The sequence below is a fragment of the Lissotriton vulgaris genome, chromosome 8, assembly GCF_964263255.1.
Source record: "Lissotriton vulgaris chromosome 8, aLisVul1.2, whole genome shotgun sequence".
Taxonomy (NCBI): domain Eukaryota; kingdom Metazoa; phylum Chordata; class Amphibia; order Caudata; family Salamandridae; genus Lissotriton; species Lissotriton vulgaris.
In genome coordinates this window covers 828,841,219-828,863,460 of record NC_141696.1, presented here as the reverse complement: position 1 = coordinate 828,863,460, position 22,242 = coordinate 828,841,219, and the positions used below count along the sequence as shown (strand labels likewise).

Here is a 22,242-nt window from a genome sequence, read left to right as displayed (position 1 = left end):
TAAAGCCTCTTATGCTGCAAATTGGAAACCTTTTGTTTTCTACTGCCAACTAAAGCAAATCAATCCTATCAAAGCCACTTCAAAGTGTAATTTAGCATACACTTCTATTCAATTGTATCTTCCTGCAATAGCTGCCTCTCTCCAAAATAGCATCCATCACTCTTCAGAATTCCAGTCATTAAAGCATTCATTGACGGACTCAACCAAGTTATTCTTCCTCGTGTACCTCCAGCACCCTCTTTGAACCTAAACATTGTGCTTACTAGGCTCATGGGTCCAAACTTTGAGCCTTTGCACTTGTGCCCCTTTCAGTTTCTGTCATGGAAAGTGGCATTTCTGGCTACATGTTTGTGAGCTCCAAGCACTAACTTAGAAGAACCATTGTTTCAAATACAAAAAGACAAATTGGTACTCCCGAATTCCTACCAAAGGTAGTTTCTCAGTTTCATCACAATCAGTCCATTGAGCTACCCTTTTTTTTCTTTAACCCTGATTCCGTAGCAAAAAGAGCTCTTAATAGCTTAGACGTAAAGAGAGCACTCATGTTCTATATAGATAGAATTAAAACCTTCGGAAAAACAAAGCAACTGTTTGCAGCTTTTTCTGCACCTCATAAATGCAACACTATATCCAAGTCAGGCATAGCCAGATAAATAGTAAAATGCATTCAAACATCTACATTAAAGCCAAAAAACCTTTTCACCTGCAACTTCCAGAGCATACACTACTCATAACAAGAATTGGAAATGCAATAGGTCTCGCATTCGCTTAATTTAGAGTTATTGGCGTTGTAAATAATAATGTCTTTTACCCCCTGCTAACCCCCACCAAGGTCATCAGCATCTGCCCGTCATTAAAAGGGAAATCTAAATGTAGGATCGTGCGAAACTTTAGCTTTTATGCAAAATACATTATTAGCATTTGTTTCAAACAATTACGCCTGTGACAGTTTTACAAAGCTATTTTCGTTTTTACCCTTCCTGCTGATAAGGTTTGAAAAATTAATTAAACTAAAACGTTTTTAGAAGAATCTAATATGTGAGTTTTTGTAATTTTGCACACCCATCCACATACCCCTGAAAAATTCCACAATTTGGTACAAAGATGCTGCTGTTAGCTTGTACACCACACACCTATGGGGCAGGTGTGGCAGGGCACGCCCCGTACTCAGTGCTCTGAAGGTGGGGCAGGTGAGGAAGCATTTACAAGATAAATACAGCTATCTCCATTTCGGAACATTGCTAACGCTGAGAAGCTTTCCTCCCACCCTTCTCTCACCTTACAGACACTCTTAGGCTCCTGCTTAGAATGTGAGACATTATTCAGGTATTCAAGGTAATGTGGCGCTTTAGCGTGTGTACGGTTTTAGTTTATCTTCTCTGTTGTCATAATAATTAGTTAGAAAGAAAATGACATTTATCGCACAGCTGGGGAGCTTTGTTTACAGCCTTTGATTCGCACAACACCCAGAGTCCATCCAGCATTTCAAAAATCACCCCCGAACTAATGCTTGTTCTTTGCACATCCGACCAACAACGGCCCCAGCACTCACAGCAGACAAATCACCCCACTAGTCTTTGGCCAGGACCGGACACCATGAACTACCATCGCAAGGCCTAGTTCAGATGCACTGGAGAACCGGAACAGCGTTCAAGAGAGCTGGGAGCACCACAAGGGCACATTGTTGGTGGAACAGTGGGTGAACACTGAAAACACACGAGCAGGGACTGGAAGACATTAACAGGGCAAGACAGCATGTACTGAGAGAAGAAGCATCCATTCACAGCATGCCCGCGAGATACCCTAAGATAACACAGAAAAATCACAGAAGCCTACTTCCTTCTTTGTGAGAGAATAACATAAAATCAAGCTGACACACTTTTGCAGGCACGCTTCAGTTGTATACACATTCTTTTAGTCTCATCTTGAACCAGCATCCATCCATTAGTATTAGTGACACAATAAAAGCTCTCACCTTGTTTGTTGTTATAAACTGGACTCACCAGCGCTGGTGTCTGAGATTAGCAAAGTGGAATAAAAACAAGCGGCACTGGACACTATATTGGTCGCTTCCACACTCAACCCTGTGCCACAGAGACTTACTTCTCTTTGTTGCACCCAAGTGACGCACCTGAGGTCTGCGTTTTTTACGTCCCGTTTGCTGCCTATTGTTGCCTCCGCCACCTCGTATTCTGGCTGCGTTTGTTCATACTCACTCACACTGTTGAGTCCGCCCTGCGGATCCTACTGGTCCTGCGGCCTGACTGCTGAAGCTGCAGGGCATTGAGGCAGGAATGCCAGTTTGCAGGCAAGTATAAAGCAAGTAGCAGGTCTGGCGAGTGGATTACGACCAGACCAGCCAAGCAAGCAAAGCGGATTAGATTGCATCAAGAAAGCGTCAGGAATGTGTCAGGAGGGCAGTGTTCTGTATAGTGTGATATGTTGTGTTCTCTAAGTTCCACAAATTGAGTGAGCGTCTTTTACCCAGAGGGGCGCCTAGATCTGAGGTATCGGCGGAATCAAACCAGGAAGCTCCTAACGTTTTCTCGCTCCTCTCGTGCTTGGTGCTGAGTATGGTATTAAAGTTAGAGCACTGTGCATAGGGTGTGAGCGGATGCAGGAGCAGCGGAAATCCTCCGTATGGTATGATAAGGCGCTCCTGACCCTCTTATGTCTGACGACCCTGTGCCCTGCAGTCCTAGTTTCGCAGCGCATGAATGTGTCCTTGTGTAAATACTTGCCGCACTTTGAATTAAAGTAAATAACACCCAACCAGTCACAGCTGCCTGGCTGGGGCCTAGCGATGGCTGACACACTCGAAGATTGACTGGGCCTTTGCTCCTGAAACGCAACCGAGAGGCTAGAAAGGAAACATCTCCCATCCAACCCTCCTGTCCCCGTGAGTGTGTGTGATGCATTGTTGGCCTAGTAAAAACACGCACTGTTTGCTCTGTTTTCTCGTGTTTCCTAAGGTGCGGAATTTCTCGCTCGCTAGTTGTTTCTAATTTAAAAGGCTGATGGAAATGTATATTCTGGGATTTTAAATGTGAAGTTGGTTAATATGCACTTTGATTGTACATATCGCTACTGCTTGCCTTCTTATTAGATTTTGCATCTCATATATAACCAGCACCGCCTCTCCCCTACCTCCTCCACCGCCGAGGAACGCGCAGGAATGACTGCAAAAGTGCAAAAAAAAAAATTTGCCGGCAACGCGATAATGAATCCCGCCCCTCCCGGACTGGTGACCTGACTCATGGTTGCCATGGCGATATTTTAGAAAATACGCTTGCGACACCGTAAGTCACGTAACCCAGTCCTCTAGAGGCGGGATCACAGCCGGACAAATCATCCGAACACAGGCTAAGTCCAGTGGCAGGCCTCCGTTTGGCAAGGCCGGCCAATGGAAGAAGGGGCGTGGTTTCATGCCCCTTCTTGCTAACAAGAACTCTCGCCTGCGACAGCGCATGCGCTGCAACGCAGGCTTCGACCTAAAAAGGGAGCAACTATGGCCTTTTCAGTAAATATCTCCATAGCTGAAATTTGTAAAGCTGCTGCATGGTCTACACCACATACGTTTACTAAACACTACTGTGTAGACGTGTTAGCACGCTAACAAGCCATTGTAGGTCAGGCAGTGCTACGTACCCTTTTTCAAACTACTGCAACTCCCACTCGCTACCCTCTGCTTCTAAGGTGGGACTGCTTTACAGTTTATGCTGAGCATGTGTATCTACAGCCAAACATGCCATTGAATGGATACCTGTAAACATATGTTCGTGGCATGTAGTGCTTGAGATTCACGTGACCACCCTCCTCCCCGGACACTTGTGGCCATTGCAGTTACATTTTACACATTTCTGTTAGCATTTAAATGTTTATTCTGACACTTTCCTTACATTCCTTTCTCACCTACCTGCGGGAAAGCAATCGAACAAAGGAGTTGATGCCCATGCACAATATCACGAGAGGAGGAATTACTCTACCTCGTGACTTGAAAGACTTCTAAGAAAGAAAACAAGTTGCACAACTCAGACCCAACACTAGATGGTAGGAGTATGCAGAGTGGGTGAATCTATAGCACTACATGCCATGAACAGAACCTTACAGGGTAAGTAACATAATCCATATAGTTATTTAGAACATTGACACATTTATCTAATATTTTCACTGATTTTGTACACCACACTGATTCTTTGATGTAAATCTGTACTTGGCTGATGTTCATTTAAAAAAGGTTTCGATAAGCACAGGTGTAATTCAAAAATAATTTGTGAGTAATATAAAATGCTAATGTGTAAGTAATTTCTCCACATACAGTAAAGAGAGGTGAAATATTTGTGTTGCTTAGAGCATGCATTCAAAGTGGGAATATATTTTCACCTCAGTTTCAGAAGCAGTACCTGATGTAGCTTCTCCAACAGAAGTGGTTCCAGAATCACCAGTTCCAGAAAAGGAAGAGGAGATGCCCCTCTCAGTGGAACCATCTAGTAAGTGACTTTGGTGAAATTAAAAAGTTTAACATTATTTTAAGATAGTAATGCCACACTATGGTTTTGTATTCTTCACAGTGGCAAGATAAGTAAATACTAGTTCAAACAGATTTGTCTTATTTTTATGTTTATCATACTTCATTTCCAGCGCTTAGGTATCACCCTGCTATGATGAGTGTCTCTCTCTTAATATTGTCTCCATATACATCCTTAGCTGATTGGAATATCTGTTCTTTGCAATTTACATTTCGTCCCTGACTTCTGTGGGCGATATAATTCTCCTGTCTGCCTACCAGTGACACAAAGATGTTTTTTTCGTTTTTCGGCTTCCTCGTGGCAGGGTGGCACACTCCTCTTTTTTTTTTTTTTTACATGGATTGATAGGTAGTAAAGCACAAATCTAAACTAGAGACTGAACTTCTCTCCTTGCACAATATTTCCTATTTGAACTCTGCACTAAAGGGCATTCTTTTCCTATTATGCTAAATGTTACATTTGTGGTTTTCCAGGAGGCGTTATGTCAGCTGTACCTTTCTTTAGAGGTTTTTCCAAAATTTGGTATGGCTCATACTTTCAAATTTCAGGTTGTTGAACAGCAGGATCTGGGGCCCTTAGGGTAGAAATGCTGTCAGATGGTACCAACATGAAATGCATACGTTGGTGAGAGCAAAGCAGTATTATGGCTTTGAAATCGGCAATCACTGATTGGTGTCAAATAGCTCCTGACAGTTCACCTCAACGTCTCCCAGAGGCTTTGGACCAAGTCTGTTTGGCTAGAGAAGGTAAGAACCCCTACTTATGCAAGGAGGAAGAACCTCTTAGTCCACTTTTGCACCACTATGGCTTCTGGCACAAGGATTTCGACACCAAGCACTTCAAAAGATGTCTCACTGACTTTTCCAACCGCAGGGCTCCCACCAGAAACAAGACCTACAAAAACAACAAGCGACCCAGCTGGTACACAAATGACTTCAGGGAGTCCAAGTGCCCCTGCAAACAACTTGAGAGAAAATGGAGACTAAACAAAAACACCACTGCCTGATTCACTTACAAAGCCACCCTAAACCTCTTCCACGAACAACTACAGGACGCACAGAAAAAGGCAATAACTCTCAGACTTGAAGTCTGCTCCAACAATGGCAAAGAATTCTCCAGCTTCGACAGGGAGTACTCCAGTCTCGTAGCTGCCAGAAACATCATCATCCTGTGGGAAGCTGGCTCTTTAGGTGATATTTCAAAATGAGATATATCATGTAAAGAGTCCAGGAGTTCCTTTGAGTGACAGGGGCTTTCTATGGCAAACTCAAAGTGCGCTCTTCTAGGGAGTAATGTGGTCGACCATCTGAAAATGCATACAATAGTCAATAAGTGAGTCACACAACTCAAGAAGCAGATCCACATCAATTTAGAAAAAAATCCAGTATCTTTATATGTGCTTTGGCGCCAGAAACAATTAGTTCAGGTAAGTTCTTTTTTTAATAGAAATATTTTAGAGTTCAAAAAGTCGACACCTAGTTCAATTTTTGGAAGCTGCAATGTTATTCTATAGGAAGAAAAGTCAATGCGGCGTTTGGTTATATTACAACGACTTACAGGACCCTTCTCGAGGAGTTAAGGTGAGTAGTGGGCAAGGTCCAAGGCAGCACCAGCAGAAAACCACCAGTGGCACTAAAGCGGTCCGGTGCAGAGGTGCAAAACAGCTTTGGGTGCCCAATGTTATCCTATAGAGAGCGGTCACAGTAAAAAGAGGCTGCAAGCTTTGATTGGGAGGCTATTTGGGCTGAACCAACAGGGGGGCTCAGGCCTCATGATGCGCGGGGTTGTAGGGACACCGTTGGTCCTCTTATCCACGGCCCAGGGGCGATTGGTGCAGAGGTGTGCTTAGGCTTTGGGTTTTTCTTACTGGGAGCAGTCGCTGTGGAAAGTTCCTGTGTGCAGAAGCAGCAGGTGACGTTGGGGAATCCCCAAAAGGTGTCACCACCCTGGACTTAGTCTCTGGAGGTCTGGGGGACCACAGTGATACTGGTGGACTTAAATTCTGGCTTGGAGCGACCGGTGCAGTGGTGCCTTCAGGTTTCTGTCATGTTATTTGGATGACTGCAGGATGCAAGGAAGCAGGTCCGCTGCTCCTCGGGAGGTCTTGGTTCCCGAGTGAAAAGTCTGGCAGGTCTCTCAGGCTTTGGGGATTCAGCAGCTGCAGGACAGTCTACTTTTGGTGCAATTGGCGTAGGAAGCACACAGGCTAGCAGGGTTGGTGCTAAGTCAGTTGCTGGATCTTCTGTTCTTGCAGGATGTGATTCTTAAAGTCCTTCGTCCTTCAGGTTGGAAGGAACTGTTGTTCAGGTGCCGGGTGCTCCCCTAACTACTTATTTAGGGGCGTTTGGGGAGTCTAAGGTAGTAGTCAATAGGCTACTGACTCTTGGGGAGATTATGCCCCCCATATGGTCACTTCCTGTGGGAAGTGTGCCTAAGCCTGTCTCAGAATTCCTAAGTATGTCATCACAGAGATGGCTACTACTGAAAAGTCGTGTCCACCTCACAGTATCCCATTATAGGGGTGGTGCTAGCCAGAGGTGGCATGCCTAACTGACAGGGAAAATGTCATGCCTGTCCAGGTACCAAAGGCGCTCTGGAGAAAGGGTGTTGGCTTCCTGTCTTTGTGAGGGGAGTCAGATTTGCATTTCAAAGTTGGCAGCTCTTTGAAGTTTGTCATCCTAGGCAGGCTAGTCAACAGGTCATCCTGTGGAAGAGGGTGTGGCACTTTCTTCCGGGAAAGGCTTTTGTTCGGGGTCTCCTGAGAGCAGAAGGCTCTCACCTTAGGAGGTCAGAACAGTATCTCGATGGCAGGCTGGTAGAAACCAGTCAAGAAGCACACCAGCGGCTTGAAGGTTTACAAGAGGGGCACATCTAAGGTGCCCTCTATGTGCATGTATTGCTTAATCCAACACTGGAATCAGTGTGGGTTTATCAATACTAGATTTTTGATACCAAACATCCCAATTTTCAGTGAAGCCATCATGTAGCTTGGGAATTCGTTTTCACCAGTGTCTAAAATGTCCTACCTGTTCACTTGCACAGGTGTATATCTCCTCATCCAGGTATCCCCTCACATTTAATACCAAGCATCCTGCCTTTAGGCTGTAAAGCCTACTGTAGGGTTGACTTAAAAGTACTGCTCACAGGGATGTGTGCCGGGTCATGTTTTCACTTTTGTCTGCACCAAAATATACAGCTTTTGATATCAGCCCATGGTTTGGTAAGGGGTCTCGTAGGGTGTCACAGTTCATCCTGCAGCCCTTGGGGTACCCTCTTTAGTACCTCAGGCCATAGGTGCAGGGGTACCATGTACTAGTGAGACTGCTGAGATTTCTGTCCTGATCAAAGAAGAGACTGTCGCGGGACAGCTTCCAGAGCCCAAAGTCCTCCCACTCGAGGTCTTAAGGACACTCAGGAAAGAGTGACAAAAAAGAGGTCTAAGGGGGACTTCATCTTCACCTCGGCTGCTGTCTGTCGATGAACGAGGTAAAGAGCACCAACAATCTAGGCAGGGTTCTGCGGAGCCAGGGTCAACTCCTCAACTCCCTCCTTTTCCGGGAGCCGGACGAACTCCGCTCAATTAAAATAATTTTACGAGGCCATGCGCTCCGTATTTATGTGGGCAGACCCCACTGAGCCATCAGGCCCGCAGGGTCGGAACGAGCCCTATCAGATTCCACGCCATCTTCTCCGGCAGTTCCACCGCCTCATGGATCTGATCCCCAATCCGGGATGATGCCATTTGTTCCAACGTAACCTTCGCCAGCGTCCGACCCGAAGACTGTGCCTTTGGAGCCCACCGGTGGTGCCAGCCCCATCTTCATTCCCGACGACTCTGAGTCGGCTCGGCGTCGCTTGACACCAAGTCCAGCAGAAGCCAAAGATTCTATGTTGTTGCCTGATCATTTTCTGACAGATCAGGCACTGGAGAGGACTGGAAGGGGTCTATGGACCCTTTAGAACACCAGAATGTATCTGTAGAACAGATGGACTGATATGAGGAACTTGGGGAAGCCAATGGACTGGACATGGGTATGTGGACCCTTTAGAATACCAGGATGTATCTCTAGAACAGATAGACTGTTATGAGGAACTTCTGGAAGCCAGTGGACTGGACTCCACTGCAGATACTGGCATGCTGTCTGCCATCTGTGGCTATGTAGGAGGGGGCTTCTTATACCATGGTGGTACAGTGGGTGTTGGAAGGCGGTGACCCCAGGGGTCAAGAGGACTCTCCTAACCGCCTGGAACCTCCTCTCCCACAATTACTGCCGAGTCTTATCGAGGGGGAGTCCCCGCCGGGGAGGACTGATCGTACACACTGTCGACACACCACACTTATGAACGGACACCACACTGTGATTCTTTATCAAGAAAGACTTTATCAAGATTGAAAGTAAGGAGCAATACACAGCGATGGAGGGATCGCGAAAGTCTCGTAGCGAGGGATCGGGGAAGCGGGACAGTCTTAGGATGCCAGCTGGCACGCCACGTACCCTGCGCACAGTTCTCAATCCTCGAACTGGGGGGTACAAGGGCTGGCGACGGGACTTGCTGTCCTACTCACTTCTGGTTCAAGATGATCGTGAGGGTAGCGTTGATGGTCCAGCCGGACCAGAGAGTTCGTCAAGCCGCGACGAGGTCAGCAGGGCTTTGGGCAGGAGTACTCCGTCGTACTCGTAGGCCGATGGAGCCGCGACAGCGTCAGCAGGGCTCCAATGGTTCAGATCTTGTTTCCCGAGAGTGGGCCGCGACAGCTTCAGCAGGGCTCCGATGGTTCAGGTCTTGTTCTCGAAAGTGGGCCGCGACAGCGTCAGCAGGGCTCCGATGGTTCAGTTCCGTAAATTCGAGGGTGAGCCGCGACGACGTCAGCAGGGCTCAGTGGGTCAGAGTCTGTTCTCCTCAAGGTCAGCCGCGATCAGATCAGCAGGGCTTTCTTGTCCAAGATACAACTGCCGACTAGATGGGAGGCAGGCTGTCTTATAGTACTGGAGCTCTTTAATGTCCGGACCCTCAGAGGCAGGGGGCCGGAGGTCCGAGGGCCAGGCGCCTGATCGTCTGGGCGGTTGGTTCTTTGATGCTTTGGACCATGCGCCCAGGGAATCCCAGACGCCCATCAGGGCCTGGAGCCAGCTCACTAGGAGGCCCAAGGTGCAATCGAAACCAGCCCCCATGGGTAGTTCAGAGGTGTGAGGGAAACCAGTTCCTCGGAAGGGGGCCGGAGGTGTGATGGAAGTCTTGGTTTCGGGTACTTGAGGAGTCGTTCACCCCCCCGGGTAGCTCTGGGCGTGCCAGCCCAGCTGCAGCCAGGAGAGGCCAGGGGCTGCTGAAAGGGAAGAAGGCGGCCGGCCGGCCGGGGTGGCCAAACATGGAGTCTGATGGTCGCGTGCACGGGTGCAGGCACGCGGTCTGGGGATCGTCTCAGGTCCATTGTAGGAGTGTCATATACAGTTCTGGGTGGACGGGAGTCAGCTCCACCAGTAGATCTGGAGCTGCGGAGATCAGCGTGGACCACGCCACGAGGCCGGGTCCAACATGCGTCCCCTCCAGCTGAAAGACGAGGAGAACTACCCATCCTCTTGGGGGTTCTCTTCGCTGAGGCGGAAGAAGCGGGACAGGCCGTAGGCGTTGGCGTGGTCGGCACCAGGCCTGTGTTCCACAGTAAAATCCATCCCTTGGAGGGAGATGGACCAGCGTAGCAGTTTAGGGTTCTCTCCTTTCATCTGCATGAGCCACCGGAGAGGACGGTGGTCGGTCTGGACCCGGAAGTGGGTCCCGAACCGGTAGGGCCTCAGTTTCTTCAAGGCCCAGACCACTGCGAAGGCCTCTCGTTCGATGGTGCTCCATCTCTGCTCCCGGGGTAGTAGTCTCCGGCTGATGAAGGCCACCGGATGATCAATCCCCTTGTCGTCCACTTGGGAGAGCACGGCCCCGATGCCATGTTCGGAGGCGTCGGTCTGAACCACGAACTCTCGGGAGTAGTCAGGGGCCTGTAGTACTGGAGCGGTGCACATGGCCTCTTTCAATGCTTCGAAGGCCTTCTGACAGGCGGGGGTCCAGTTGACCTTCTTGGGGTTGGCCTTGGCTGTCAACTCGGTGAGGGGGCCTACAATACTCCCCTACCCCTTGATGAATCTGCGGTAGTACCCTGTGAGCCCTAGGAAAGCCCGCACCTCGGTCTGGGTCGTGGGGGTCTCCCAGGCATTGATGGCGTCTATCTTGGGTTGGAGGGGGGCCACGAGGCCGCTGCCGACCTGGTGCCCTAGGTATACCACTGAGCTTTGTCCTATTGGGCATTTACTAGCTTTAATGGTGAGCCCGGCTCGACGCAGGGCGTCCAACACCTCCCAGAGGTGGTGTAGGTGCTCGGGCCAGTGAGCACTGAACACCGCAATGTCGTCTAGGCAGGCTGCACTGAAACCTTCCAACCCAGCCAGGACCTGATTGACCAGTCGCTGAAAGGTGGCGGGGGCGTTTTTCATACCGAAGGGCATGACTCGGAAGTGGAAATGGCCATCCGGAGTGGAGAAAGCAGACCTTTCTTGGGCCCTATCCGTGAGGCCGATCTGCCAGTAGCCACTGGTGAGATCGAAGGTACTAAGGTACTGAGCCGACCCTAGGCGGTCAATCAGTTCGTCGGCTCGGGGGATGGGGTGTGCGTCGGTTCGGGTGACTGCGTTGAGTCTGCGGTAGTCTACGCAGAACCTCAGCTCAGGAACGGTGCCGGGGGCGGCCGCCTTCGGAACCAGGACCACGGGGCTAGCCCATGGGCTGTCAGAGGCTTCCACCACTCCGAGGTCTAACATTTTGTCGACCTCAGCCTTGATGCAGGCTCGGACTCGGTCTGGGACTCGGTAGGCTCTGTGCCGTACCGGAGGACTGTCCCCGGTGTCCACGTCGTGGACGCACCAACTGGTGACGCCGGGAGTGAGGGAGAAGAGGTCTGAGAATTGTCCCAGCAAGTGGCGACATTCCTCACGCTGTACGGGGGTGAGGGAGGAGGAGAGACTCACTCCCTCTACGGAGCCATCTTGATCCTTGGCACACAGGAGGTCGGGTAGAGGGTCCGTTTCCTCTTCCTCTCCGTCGTCGGTGGCAAGGAGTAACCCCAACTCAGACCGCACAAAATGGGGTTTGAGCCGGTTTACGTGTAACACTTTCAGGGCGTTCCTGGCTGATTTCGTATCAACGAGGTAGGTGACCTGGCTCATGCGCTCTATCACCTTAAAGGGTCCAGTCCACTTGTCCTGCAAGGCACAAGGTTCCACTGGGACATGACCCAAACCTGTTGACCAGGTGGAAACTCGACCAGAGTGGCATTCTGGTCGTACCAGCGTTTCATCTCCTCTTGGCTGGCTTCCAGGTTGGCCTCGGCCAGTTCGCGAAACTTCCGCGTCTGGTTCCGGAGGGCCAGGACGTAGGAGAATACGTTGGGGTGTGCTCGGAGGGGCGGCCTCCCAGCCCTCCTTGACCAGGCTGAGGGGACCCCGGACGGGGTGCCCATAGAGCAGCTCGAAAGGGCTAAACCCCAAGGATTTCTGGGGTACCTCTCGGTAGGCGAACAGGAGGCAGGGTAGGAGGACGTCCCACTTGCGTCGCAAGGGCTCCTCCAGACCCATGATCATCCCTTTCAGGGTGCGGTTGAACCTCTCAACCAGGCCGTTGCCCTGGAGATGGTAGGAAGGAGGTCCTGGGGTCCAGAGGTCCGATGATGTCGATCCCCACCCTCTCAAAGGGGGTACTGACAACTGGAAAGGGCTGGAGGGGAGCTTTGTGCTTGCCTCCGCTTTTACCGCTAGCCTGACACGTGGGGCAGGACTTGCAGTGGTGTTCCACATCAGCCCGCATGTGGGGCCAGTAGAAATGGGTCACTAGGCGTTGGAAGGTCTTATCTTGGCCCAGATGTCCCGCCAGGGGCACATCGTGGGCCAGGTTGAGGAGGAGTCCGCGGAAACGTAGGGGTACCACCAGCACACGGGCTGACCCTAGTTCGGCGGTCTTCTGTTCACTGTACAGTAGGCCGTTTTCCCAGTAAAGGTAGTGGGAGCCGGACTGGTCTCCAGCGGCCTGGGCTGCGGCCTGTCGCCGGAGCCCCTCTAGGGCAGGGCAGGAGGTCTGCTCCTGGCAGAACTCCTCTCGGGACGGTCCTCCCTCTTGGCGCCACTGGGCCAACTCGGGGAGATCTGCTAGGGTCGGGACTGGTTCGACAGCGGGTCCGAGGGGACCTTCGTCCGATGGGTTTTCTTCGAGGGAGGGCTGGTCAAGGACCGTAGGGTGCTCGCCGCCCTCGGGGACATCAGGGGCCAAACTGGGGAACTCAGGCTCTTCGTTCTCGGGGTTGGGCATTCTGGCGGTCATGGCTCGGGTGTTCACACCGGCCCATTGGGGCAGGCCTAACATGGCTAAATGGGTCCTTCTCTCTACCTCTTTCCACTGGGAACTCTCTAGGTCATTCCCCAGGAGGCAGTCTACGGGCATGTCCATGCGGACTGCGACCCGCAGATCGCCCGAGACCCCCTCCCACTCAAACGGGGCCTGGGCTATCCTGCAGGTGCGGACAGAATTATCGGCTGCTATCACCCTACAGGAGGTGTGGGGAATGATCATGGACTCAGGAACTAGCGTGTACCTAACAGACGTGATGCTGGCTCCTGGCTCCTGTATCCCGAAGGGCTCCTATGCTGCGCCCGTTAACCTTCACTGTCTGGCGATACTTTTCGGTGTTGTCGGGCAGATAATCTCCGGGGATCATATCACTATTTCCCAGGGAAGCTAGGACCATGGCTGCGGGTTCCCACTCTCCCTGTTCTTCTATCTCCTCCTCTTCTAAGGCTACTGAGGATATCTGTCTAGTGGAGGACCCAGTGGAGGTGGATTTCGGGGTCAAAGGACATCGGGGGTCACCGGCATAGTGCCCGGGTTGCTGACACTTGTAGCACGTGGAGCTGGGGCGTAGCCCCGGGGGTCCTGCACTCAGGGCGGCTCTCGTCACGGGAGGAGAGCGCGGGGTCTGGTTCCTGGGGGGACTACGCTGAGGCCCTGACTGGGAATTCTGCTGCTTGCCCCGACCTCCCCCACCCCGCTGGTGGGAAGATCCTTGTTCGTTCCGTGGGGGGTCTCCCCCGGGCGCCTTCTGGACTCGGGTGGCCACCCATCGATCTGCTTCCACAGCCAGTTTCCGTGGGTTGGCGAGCTTACTGTCCAGGAGATGCTGTCTGAGTTCCACAAAGCAATTTGCGGACAGGTGCTCGTAAGCTACTAGGTCGACTAGGCCCTCGAAGGTGGTCACATTGCTGCCCTTGATCCACCCATCTAGGGCCCGGGTGTAGTAGTTCACATAGCCACCCATGTGGTGCCGGGAATCTTCTTGCACTCCCTAAACCGCTGGCGATACATTTCTGGCGTTAGGCCGTAGCGGAATAAGAGAGCGTCTTTCATGTGTGGGTAGGCGTTCATGTGTGCCGTCGGTAGGTCCAGCAGGGTGTCTCTCCCCTCGCTGAGGAAGCGGCTCCATAAACCGGCCCCCCAGTCCTTCTCCGGGACCCGGTGAGCGGACATGGCCACCTCGTATGCTTTGAACCATTGCTGGATGTCGTCTCTTTTGTAGAACTCCTTTACAATGTCCTTGGGGATATGTACCTTCGTGTCTTTGGGGACCACCTGTTCCCCAAGGCCCGGTGATCCGGCTGCTTCTTTTCTGGCTTTTAATTCGATTTCCTTGAGGCTGCGCTCGTGCTCGAGCTGAAGTTTCCGTCCTTCATGCTCCCTCTGGAACTTCTTCTCCTCTAGTTCTCCTTGGAGCCGCAACTGCTCCACCGCCAGCTTCTTTTCTGCGAGTTTGAGTTCGCCCTCCAATTTGAGGCACGCTAGTTCGAGCTCATGGCTTCGGTCACGTTCTCGATCGGCCATCTCCTCCGATGACCGCTCTCTCCCGGTTGCTGGGCTCCGGGTCGGTTGCTGGATTCTCTCACCGGCCGGTGTACCGGGTTCGGTCCGTGGCCTCCCTCCCTCGTCGTCTTCGGTCGGGGGGAGGGGTGCTCCGGACTCTACCCACGCGGTTAGCGCTTTCTGGAAATCATCCTTGGTGCTTAGTCCGGTACTCGGGATATTGAGTTCTTTGCAGAACTGCTTCAGCTCTCTGTGCGTGTAATCTTCCAGGAGGTCTTTGTCGAAGGTTGTTTTTACACCAGATTCTGTAGTCGTCCTGGTCGCTCTTTTCTTGTGCGTTTGCTGCGTGTGTGTTCAGGTAGTGTGTCAGTGGTACGATCTTCAGACGTAGGTTCGTATCGCGCCGCTGCCACCAATGTTGGAAGGTGGTGACCCCAGGGGTCAAGAGGACTCTCCTAACCGCCTGGAACCTCCTCTCCCACAATTACTGCCGCGTCTTATCGAGGGGGAGTCCCCGCCGGGGAGGACTGATCGTACACACTGTCGACACACCACACTTATGAACGGACACCACACTGTGATTCTTTATCAAGAAAGACTTTATCAAGATTGAAAGTAAGGAGCAATACACAGCGATGGAGGGATCGCGAAAGTCTCGTAGCGAGGGATCGGGGAAGCGGGACAGTCTTAGGATGCCAGCTGGCACGCCACGTACCCTGCGCACAGTTCTCAATCCTCGAACTGGGGGGTACAAGGGCTGGCGACGGGACTTGCTGTTCTACTCACTTCTGGTTCAAGATGATCGTGAGGGTAGCGTTGATGGTCCAGCCGGACCAGAGAGTTTGTCAAGCCGCGACGAGGTCAGCAGGGCTTTGGGCAGGAGTACTCCGTCGTACTCGTAGGCCGATGGAGCCGCGACAGCGTCAGCAGCGCTCCGATGGTTCAGATCTTGTTTCTCGAGAGTGGGCCGCGACAGCGTCAGCAGGGCTCCGATGGTTCAGGTCTTGTTCTCGAGAGTGGGCCGCGTCAGCAGGGCTCCGATGGTTCAGTTCCGTAGATTCGAGGGTGAGCCGCGACGACGTCAGCAGGGCTCAGTGGGTCAGAGTCTGTTCTCCTCAAGGTCAGCCGCGATCAGATCAGCAGGGCTTTCTTGTCCAAGATACAACTGCTGACTAGATGGGAGGCAGGCTGTCTTATAGTACTGGAGCTCTTTGATGTCCGGACCCTCAGAGGCAGGGGGCCGGAGGTCCGAGGGCCAGGCGCCTGATCGTCTGGGCGGTTGGTTCTTTGATGCTTTGGACCATGCGCCCAGGGAATCCCAGACGCCCATCAGGGCCTGGAGCCAGCTCACTAGGAGGCCCAAGGTGCAATCGAAACCAGCCCCCATGGGTAGTTCAGAGGTGTGAGGGAAACCAGTTCCTCGGAAGGGGGCCGGAGGTGTGATGGAAGTCTTGGTTTCGGGTACTTGAGGAGTCGTTCACCCCCCCGGGTAGCCCTGGGCGCGCCAGCCCCGCTGCAGCCAGGAGAGGCCAGGGGCTGCCGAAAGGGAAGAAGGCGGCCGGCCGGCCGGGGTGGCTAAACATGGAGTCTGATGGTCGCGTGCACGGGTGCAGGCACGCGGTCTGGGGATCGTCTCAGGTCCATTGTAGGAGTGTCATATACAGTTCTGGGTGGACGGGAGTCAGCTCCACCCGTAGATCTGGAGCTGCGGAGATCAGCGAGGACCACGCCACGAGGCCGGGTCCAACAGTGGGCAGCTGACGTCCTTGGACTGGAGTTGCCCTTTGTGCAGGTCTGGACTAATCTTCTGACAGAAGTGCTTCAGCCTAGGGTTTCCACCTCCGAAACCTTATTGCCCTTTAATGAAGCGCTAACTGATGTCCTCCTAAGGTGCATGGTCCAAGCCTAGCACAGGGGCTTCTGTGAACACGACAATTGCACTCTGCAGTTTCCTAGCTCTGGGTGACCCAAGCCAAGGTTCCCCATCCAACACCCCACCCCTAAGAGCCTGGTGGTGCAGGCTTCGCCTTCCCATGGCTCATTCCCTTATGCCTAATTTCCCTCACTTGGGAAGATGTTTTCTTCCTTCCGCCTGGCATTGCGGTCAGTGACTACCGCATACTTATTGGACCGTTTCTCCCACTCCATGTGGGAGACGATTGGGAAAGTGCTGCCACAGGTCCCGGAGAAGGCCTGGGCTGAGCTCTCCCAGGTGCTGAAGGATGGGAGAGATGCAGCAACATTCACCATTAGGTGTGGCCTAGACATGACTGGCTCGCTGGACAGAGCGGTTTCTTCTACAGAGACCTTACGGCGCCACACCTGACTAAAAACATCTGGCTTCACAGGCGATGTCCGGGCTAATTTGATGGGACATGCTCTTTGACAGATCTAGTCTCTGGAGAGAAGTCAGACTCTGTCTTGGGGCACTTCAAGGACTCTCATCCTACAGCCAGATCCTTGGGCCTCTCAGTAACACCCTGTGGCCAGTCTAGCTATTGCCCTTCCTGTGACAACAGAAGAGGTTTTCAGCTGTGTCAACCGTGTCAGACTTACCAAGTTGCGCGGGACATGGACACTGCTCATTATGACCTTAGAATGGAAGCCAGGCGTCATCTGCCACCCAGCTCTCGGAAACCACAGCCTCTAAACACTCCTTGTTTGTCTCTGCAAGACCATGCTACTCCAGTTGGTGGGAGAATCCATCATCATCGCCTCCGCAGGAGTTCCATAGCATTGGAAAAGTGGGTTTTGCAGATCATTCTGAAGGGCTATTCTCTGCCTTTCCTTTCTTTTCTGGCTGGCGGAGGATCATCTTTCTTTACTCCAAGAGGAAGTTACAGCTCTCCTGGCCAAGGGGACTTTAGAGAGGGTTCTGATTTCAGAAGTAGGCAGTGGTTGCTATTCCCGCAATTTCTGATTCTGAAGAAGAACAAATGGCTACGACTCACTTTAAGTCTGCGGACCGTCAATCTTTTCCTCAAAATGGAGAAGTTCAAGATGCTCACATTGACTCCGGTATTGTCTGCCCCTAGACCAAGGAGACACGCTGGTAGTGTTGGACCTGCAGGATGTGTATTTTCACATCCCCATCCTGCCGTGCCACAGACGATACCAGCGGTTCAAGGTAGGCCAAGAGCACTCTCAGTTTACAGTGCTACCTTTTGGCCTAACCAGCACCCCTTGGGGGCTCACCAAGGGGATGGCGGTGGCCGCAGCTTGTCTGCGCATGTTAGGGTTTCAGTCTTCCCCCTACCTCGACGACTGGCTGTTGAAGGCGGTCTTACCCCAGGTTATTGTCTCCCACCTTCAGACTGCAGCGGACCTCCTACATTCGCTGGGGTTTTCTATAAACATGCCGTAGTCACACCTGACTCCTTGTCAGATGCTCCTTTTCTTCTGAGCTGTTCTGGACACCGTGAAGTTTCAGGCTTATCCTCCAGAGGAGCCAGACTAGGATATTCAGGTTTTGATACCGATTTCTCAGCCTCTATCCTGAATTTCAGTGAGAGTGCCTCTGAGGCTGCTGGAGGCTCTGCCATTAATCAATCAATCAGGGTTCTTAAAGCGCAGCTACTCACCGGTGAGGGTCTTAAGGCACTGGGGGCAGCCCAGTTGAGTGCTGGGGTAATCCGAAAAGCCAGGTGTTGAGGTCTTCCCTGAACTGGAGCAGTGTAGGGACTTGCCGGAGTTGGAGGGTGAGGTTGTTCCAGGCCTTGGCTGCGAGATATGAGAAGGACTTTTTTTCTCCCGTTCTGGTTTTGTAGAAGCATGTGATGGTGACCAGAGAGAGGTCAGCTGATCGCAGGTGTCTCTTGGGTGCTTGGAAGGAGAGGCGGTTGTTTAGCTATGCTGGTCCTATGTTGTGGAGGGCCTCTTCAGTGGGACCTGAAGTTCCAGTGGGTGCAGCATCAGGGGAATCTCTTCGCCATGGTCCAGATCTCGAAGGGAACTGCAAAAGACCGGCAGGGTCGGAGGCAGACCCCTCCCCTTCCCCAACTAAATCTTACAGTCGTGATTGACGCGTCACTCCTGGAATGGGGCGGCCATCTGTGAGAGGGGAAGATCATGGGACATTGGTCTCCACCGGAGTTGGGGCTCTACATCAATTTGTTGAAGCTTCGGGCGATACGGTTGGCATTTGAAAGCATTTCTTCCCTCTGCCAAGGGGAAGTGCAGGTTTTCAGAAGAGACCATTACCATGTAGTACTGCTGCAAGCAGGTTAGGGTGGCATTGTGAAGCCCTTGTCAAGAGGACAAGGTTGGAACAGCAGGCCATAACTCTGATTGTTAAACACCTTGCAGGTTCTCTGAACGCAAGGGTGGACAAACTCCGCCGTTGATGCCTAGAGGATCACGAAGGGCGTTTCCAGTCGGAGGTGGCACACGGTCTCAATCAGCGGTTGGGAGATTCTTTGTAATATTTGTTTGCCTCTGAATAGAACACACAATGGCAGCAGTTCTACATGCAGGAGTTTCCTAGACGGCTATCACTTGGCGATGTTTTTCGTCGCAAGTGGAGCTCAGGCCTACTGAACGCTTTTCTGCCCAAACCACTTCTGCCCAGGATTCTCAAGAAGATCAAGAACAACTGAGTTTAAGCCATTCTTGTGGCTCTGGACTGGGCATTGAGAGTCTGGTATCCAGAGCTTCTGAAACTGAGCTGAGATCCTCCAATAAGGCTGGCCCGTTGGGAGGAGCTTCTGTCGCAATTGCAGGGGAGGGTTCTACACCTGAGCCTGTCAACTGTCCACCTCGATGTGTGGAGATTGAGCGGTGACAGTTGATAGCTTTGGACCTTCCTCCTGAAGTATGTGAGGTTATTTTTGGCAGCCAGGTGGCCCTCCACTAAGATGGTATATGCCTTCCATCGGCAACATTTATATCTGCCTGTTTAGCCACTGTCCTTCTTTTCATTCCTGCCCTTGCCCAGCAAGGCTCTGCGCTGGGTACTCTCAAGTGTTATCTTTCTGCTCTGTCCGCTTTCTTGCTGCTCCTGTTCCACATAGATTCTTAAAAAGACTTGTACATATGTTTCCACCAATGCCCTTTGTCCTTCCACAGTAGGACATTAATTTGGTCCTCACTTTCCTTATGTGCGCTCCATTCGAGCCTTGGCATAACTTTACCCTCTGGCTGCTTAGGATCAAAACAGCCTTTCTGCGGGCGATAACATCGGCCGGAGGGTGAGTGAGTTGCAGACATTTTCAACTAAGCCTCCCTATATGAGGCGTCATTTTTGCCAAAGGTGGTGACCCATTCTGTCTGGATCAATCATTCAAGCTGCCCACCTTTTTTGCTCCTCCTTATCCCTCTAAGGAAGTGGAGCTTCTCTCCCGTCTGGACCCCAAAAGAGCATTGTCATTCTATTTTGACCGCACCAAAGAGTTCCGGGCGGAAGACCAACTCTTTGTGGGTTACGCAGTAGCTAAAAATGGTCAGGCAGTGCAGAAAGGGACCATTTCACGCTGGTTCGTTCTCTGCATTATGATCTGCTATGATCTGGCTAAGAAGCAGCCCCCTGAGGGCTTATAAGCTCATTCCACCCGCGGGAAGGCTGCAACCACAGTGTTAGCTTGGGGCGTCCTAGTCCCGGACCCCTACCAGGCAGCAACATGGGCATCTTTGCATACGTTTGCCTCGCACTTCTGCCCGGACAGTCAGGTTCGCTGGGAAGGGCCTTTTACCTGTTCGATCCTGCAGGAATTCTTAGTGTAAGAAATCTGTCCCCAGCCCACTTCCTTGATGGTAGGGCTTGGGACTCTATTTAAAGGTAAGGAATCTGCAGCTACCGGTCTCTATCAGATGAACAGGTTACTTACTTTCTGTAACATATTATCTGGTAGAGACAATATCTGCAGATTCCTTACACACCCACCCATGCCTCCCCGCTCTACAGACTCATTTATTAGATTTGGGGTTGCTCCCTTTTCAAGGCCCCAGTTAGGGCACACAGTCAAGTCAAATGCAAAAACAACAGTTGATGGACAGAATGCAGAACAATGTCATACATTCACCCCAGTACCGTGATCTGGGCTGAAATCCATCGTTTTTTTGCTCACCTTGCCATTCTAGTTTGAACCCAGCCATATGCAAATCATTCTTGACCCTGTGCCCCATGGGAACAGTCCAGCCTGAACTGCCAACCCAGATCCTCCCTGGACTGGAAACAAGCATCCTAGGACTGGTTTCGGGCTTTCAGCTCTCATCAGCCAGGATAGCTGGATTCCAGTGGCATGGAGAGCATGGGACTTACATCTGAGCATACCCATCTCACTCGGGGTGACAAATGCAAAAACAACAGTTGATGGACAGAATGCAGAACAATGTCATACAATCACCCCAGTACAGATATCTGGGCCTAAATCCATCGTTTTTTTGCTCACCAAGCCATTCCAGTTTGAACCCAGCCATATGCAAATCAGTCTTGACCTTGTGCCCCATGGGACCAGTCCAGCCCGAACTACCAAGCCAGGTCCTCCCTGGTCTGGAAACAAGCATCCTAGGACCGGTTTCCCGTCCAGGGAGGACCTGGCTTGGAAGTTTGGGCTGGACTGTTCCCATGGGTCACAGGGTCAAGACGTATTTGCATATGGCTGGGTTCAAACTGGAAGGGCATGGTGAGCAAAAAAATGATGGATTTAGGCCCCGATCTCTGTACTGGGGTGAATGTATGACATTGTTCTGCATTCTGTCCATCAACTGTTGTTTTTGCACACAGTCAAGTCAGTCACTTTATGGCTCCAGCTTCTAACATCCAAAAGTAAAAAGTACTGAAGTCCATGCACCTGGGTGGCACCTATATAGGTGACCGCCACCTCCAAACCTATGCTAAAGTTGCTGACAACTTCATGTGGAACTGAATGGAGCCACCCAACTGCATGCACAAGTGGTACTGGTCACGCAAAAGTTTCCGGATCCATCCTGATGCCTGAGGAATTCAAAATCAAGGAATCTGCAGCTAGATTTTGTCTCTACAAGATAATACGTTACCGAAGGCAGGTAACTTATTCACTAAAGAGAAACGGCTGCACTCATCCTCCTCAACCTCTCGGTTGCTGCTTTTGATAGGATCTCCCACAAGCCACTCATTATAAAGCTTTAGCACATGGCGTGGCTAGCCAATCAAGATGGCTGACCCCAGCCTCTAGCGTCAACCCCCAGCCTCAACCATGAGTCAGCCCCCAGCCTCAACCATGTGCAATCCCAACCCACCAGCCTGAAACAGGGCAGAAACCACTCCTGAGGCGTCAGTGAGCAAATGTGCCGGAGCAAGGCAGTGGCAAGGCATATGCAGCCCAGCCCATGGAACACTCTTCCAGTGGGAGCGGAGACTGAGGAGGGCTGCGGGCTAGGAAGAGTCCGCAGCGACCTAGTGCGAAACTACGAGAGACGGCACACAAGAAAACAGTGGCGGTGATGACGGAGCTCGGCTCAAGCTAACTGAGCCGGAGCCCAGGGGCGCGACCTGGGTGAGGGCACTCACTGTGACAAGGAGACGCTGCCTAGTGGCGACAGTGGGTAAACCGCCGGCCCCACGGAGTCTGGGGGCCGCAGAGGACGGGACGGGCGGCATCCTAACACCCCCCCCCCCCCCCCCCCCACCCCACCAAACCCATTGAGAGGATAAGCAGAAACTGGAATCTACATCCAGTGGAGCATAATGCAATGCCTAGAGTCGACCTGACGTAGCCCCGCCGGCCCACAGGAGTAGACTTAACATGGTACGGGTGAGCGAGCCGAAGCCTGCGCTGGGATCATGCCAGCCGGGCTCGCAATCTGAGTATATGCGCCCGACCTGAAGCCACCTGGTGAGGCCCGCAAC

The 22,242-nt window shown here is 52.0% G+C and overlaps 1 protein-coding gene across 2 annotated transcripts in view; it reads left to right on the top strand.

Annotated features, from left to right (window-relative positions):
- EIF5B (eukaryotic translation initiation factor 5B) overlaps positions 1-22,242 on the top strand; it is a 697,227-nt gene that overhangs the window by 241,866 nt on the left and 433,119 nt on the right. For both annotated transcript variants that reach the window (XM_086934729.1, XM_086934728.1), the window contains exon 8: positions 4,389-4,490. In XM_086934729.1, coding sequence (XP_086790855.1) covers positions 4,389-4,490 — 102 coding nt within the window. The remainder of the gene's footprint in view (positions 1-4,388; positions 4,491-22,242) is intronic.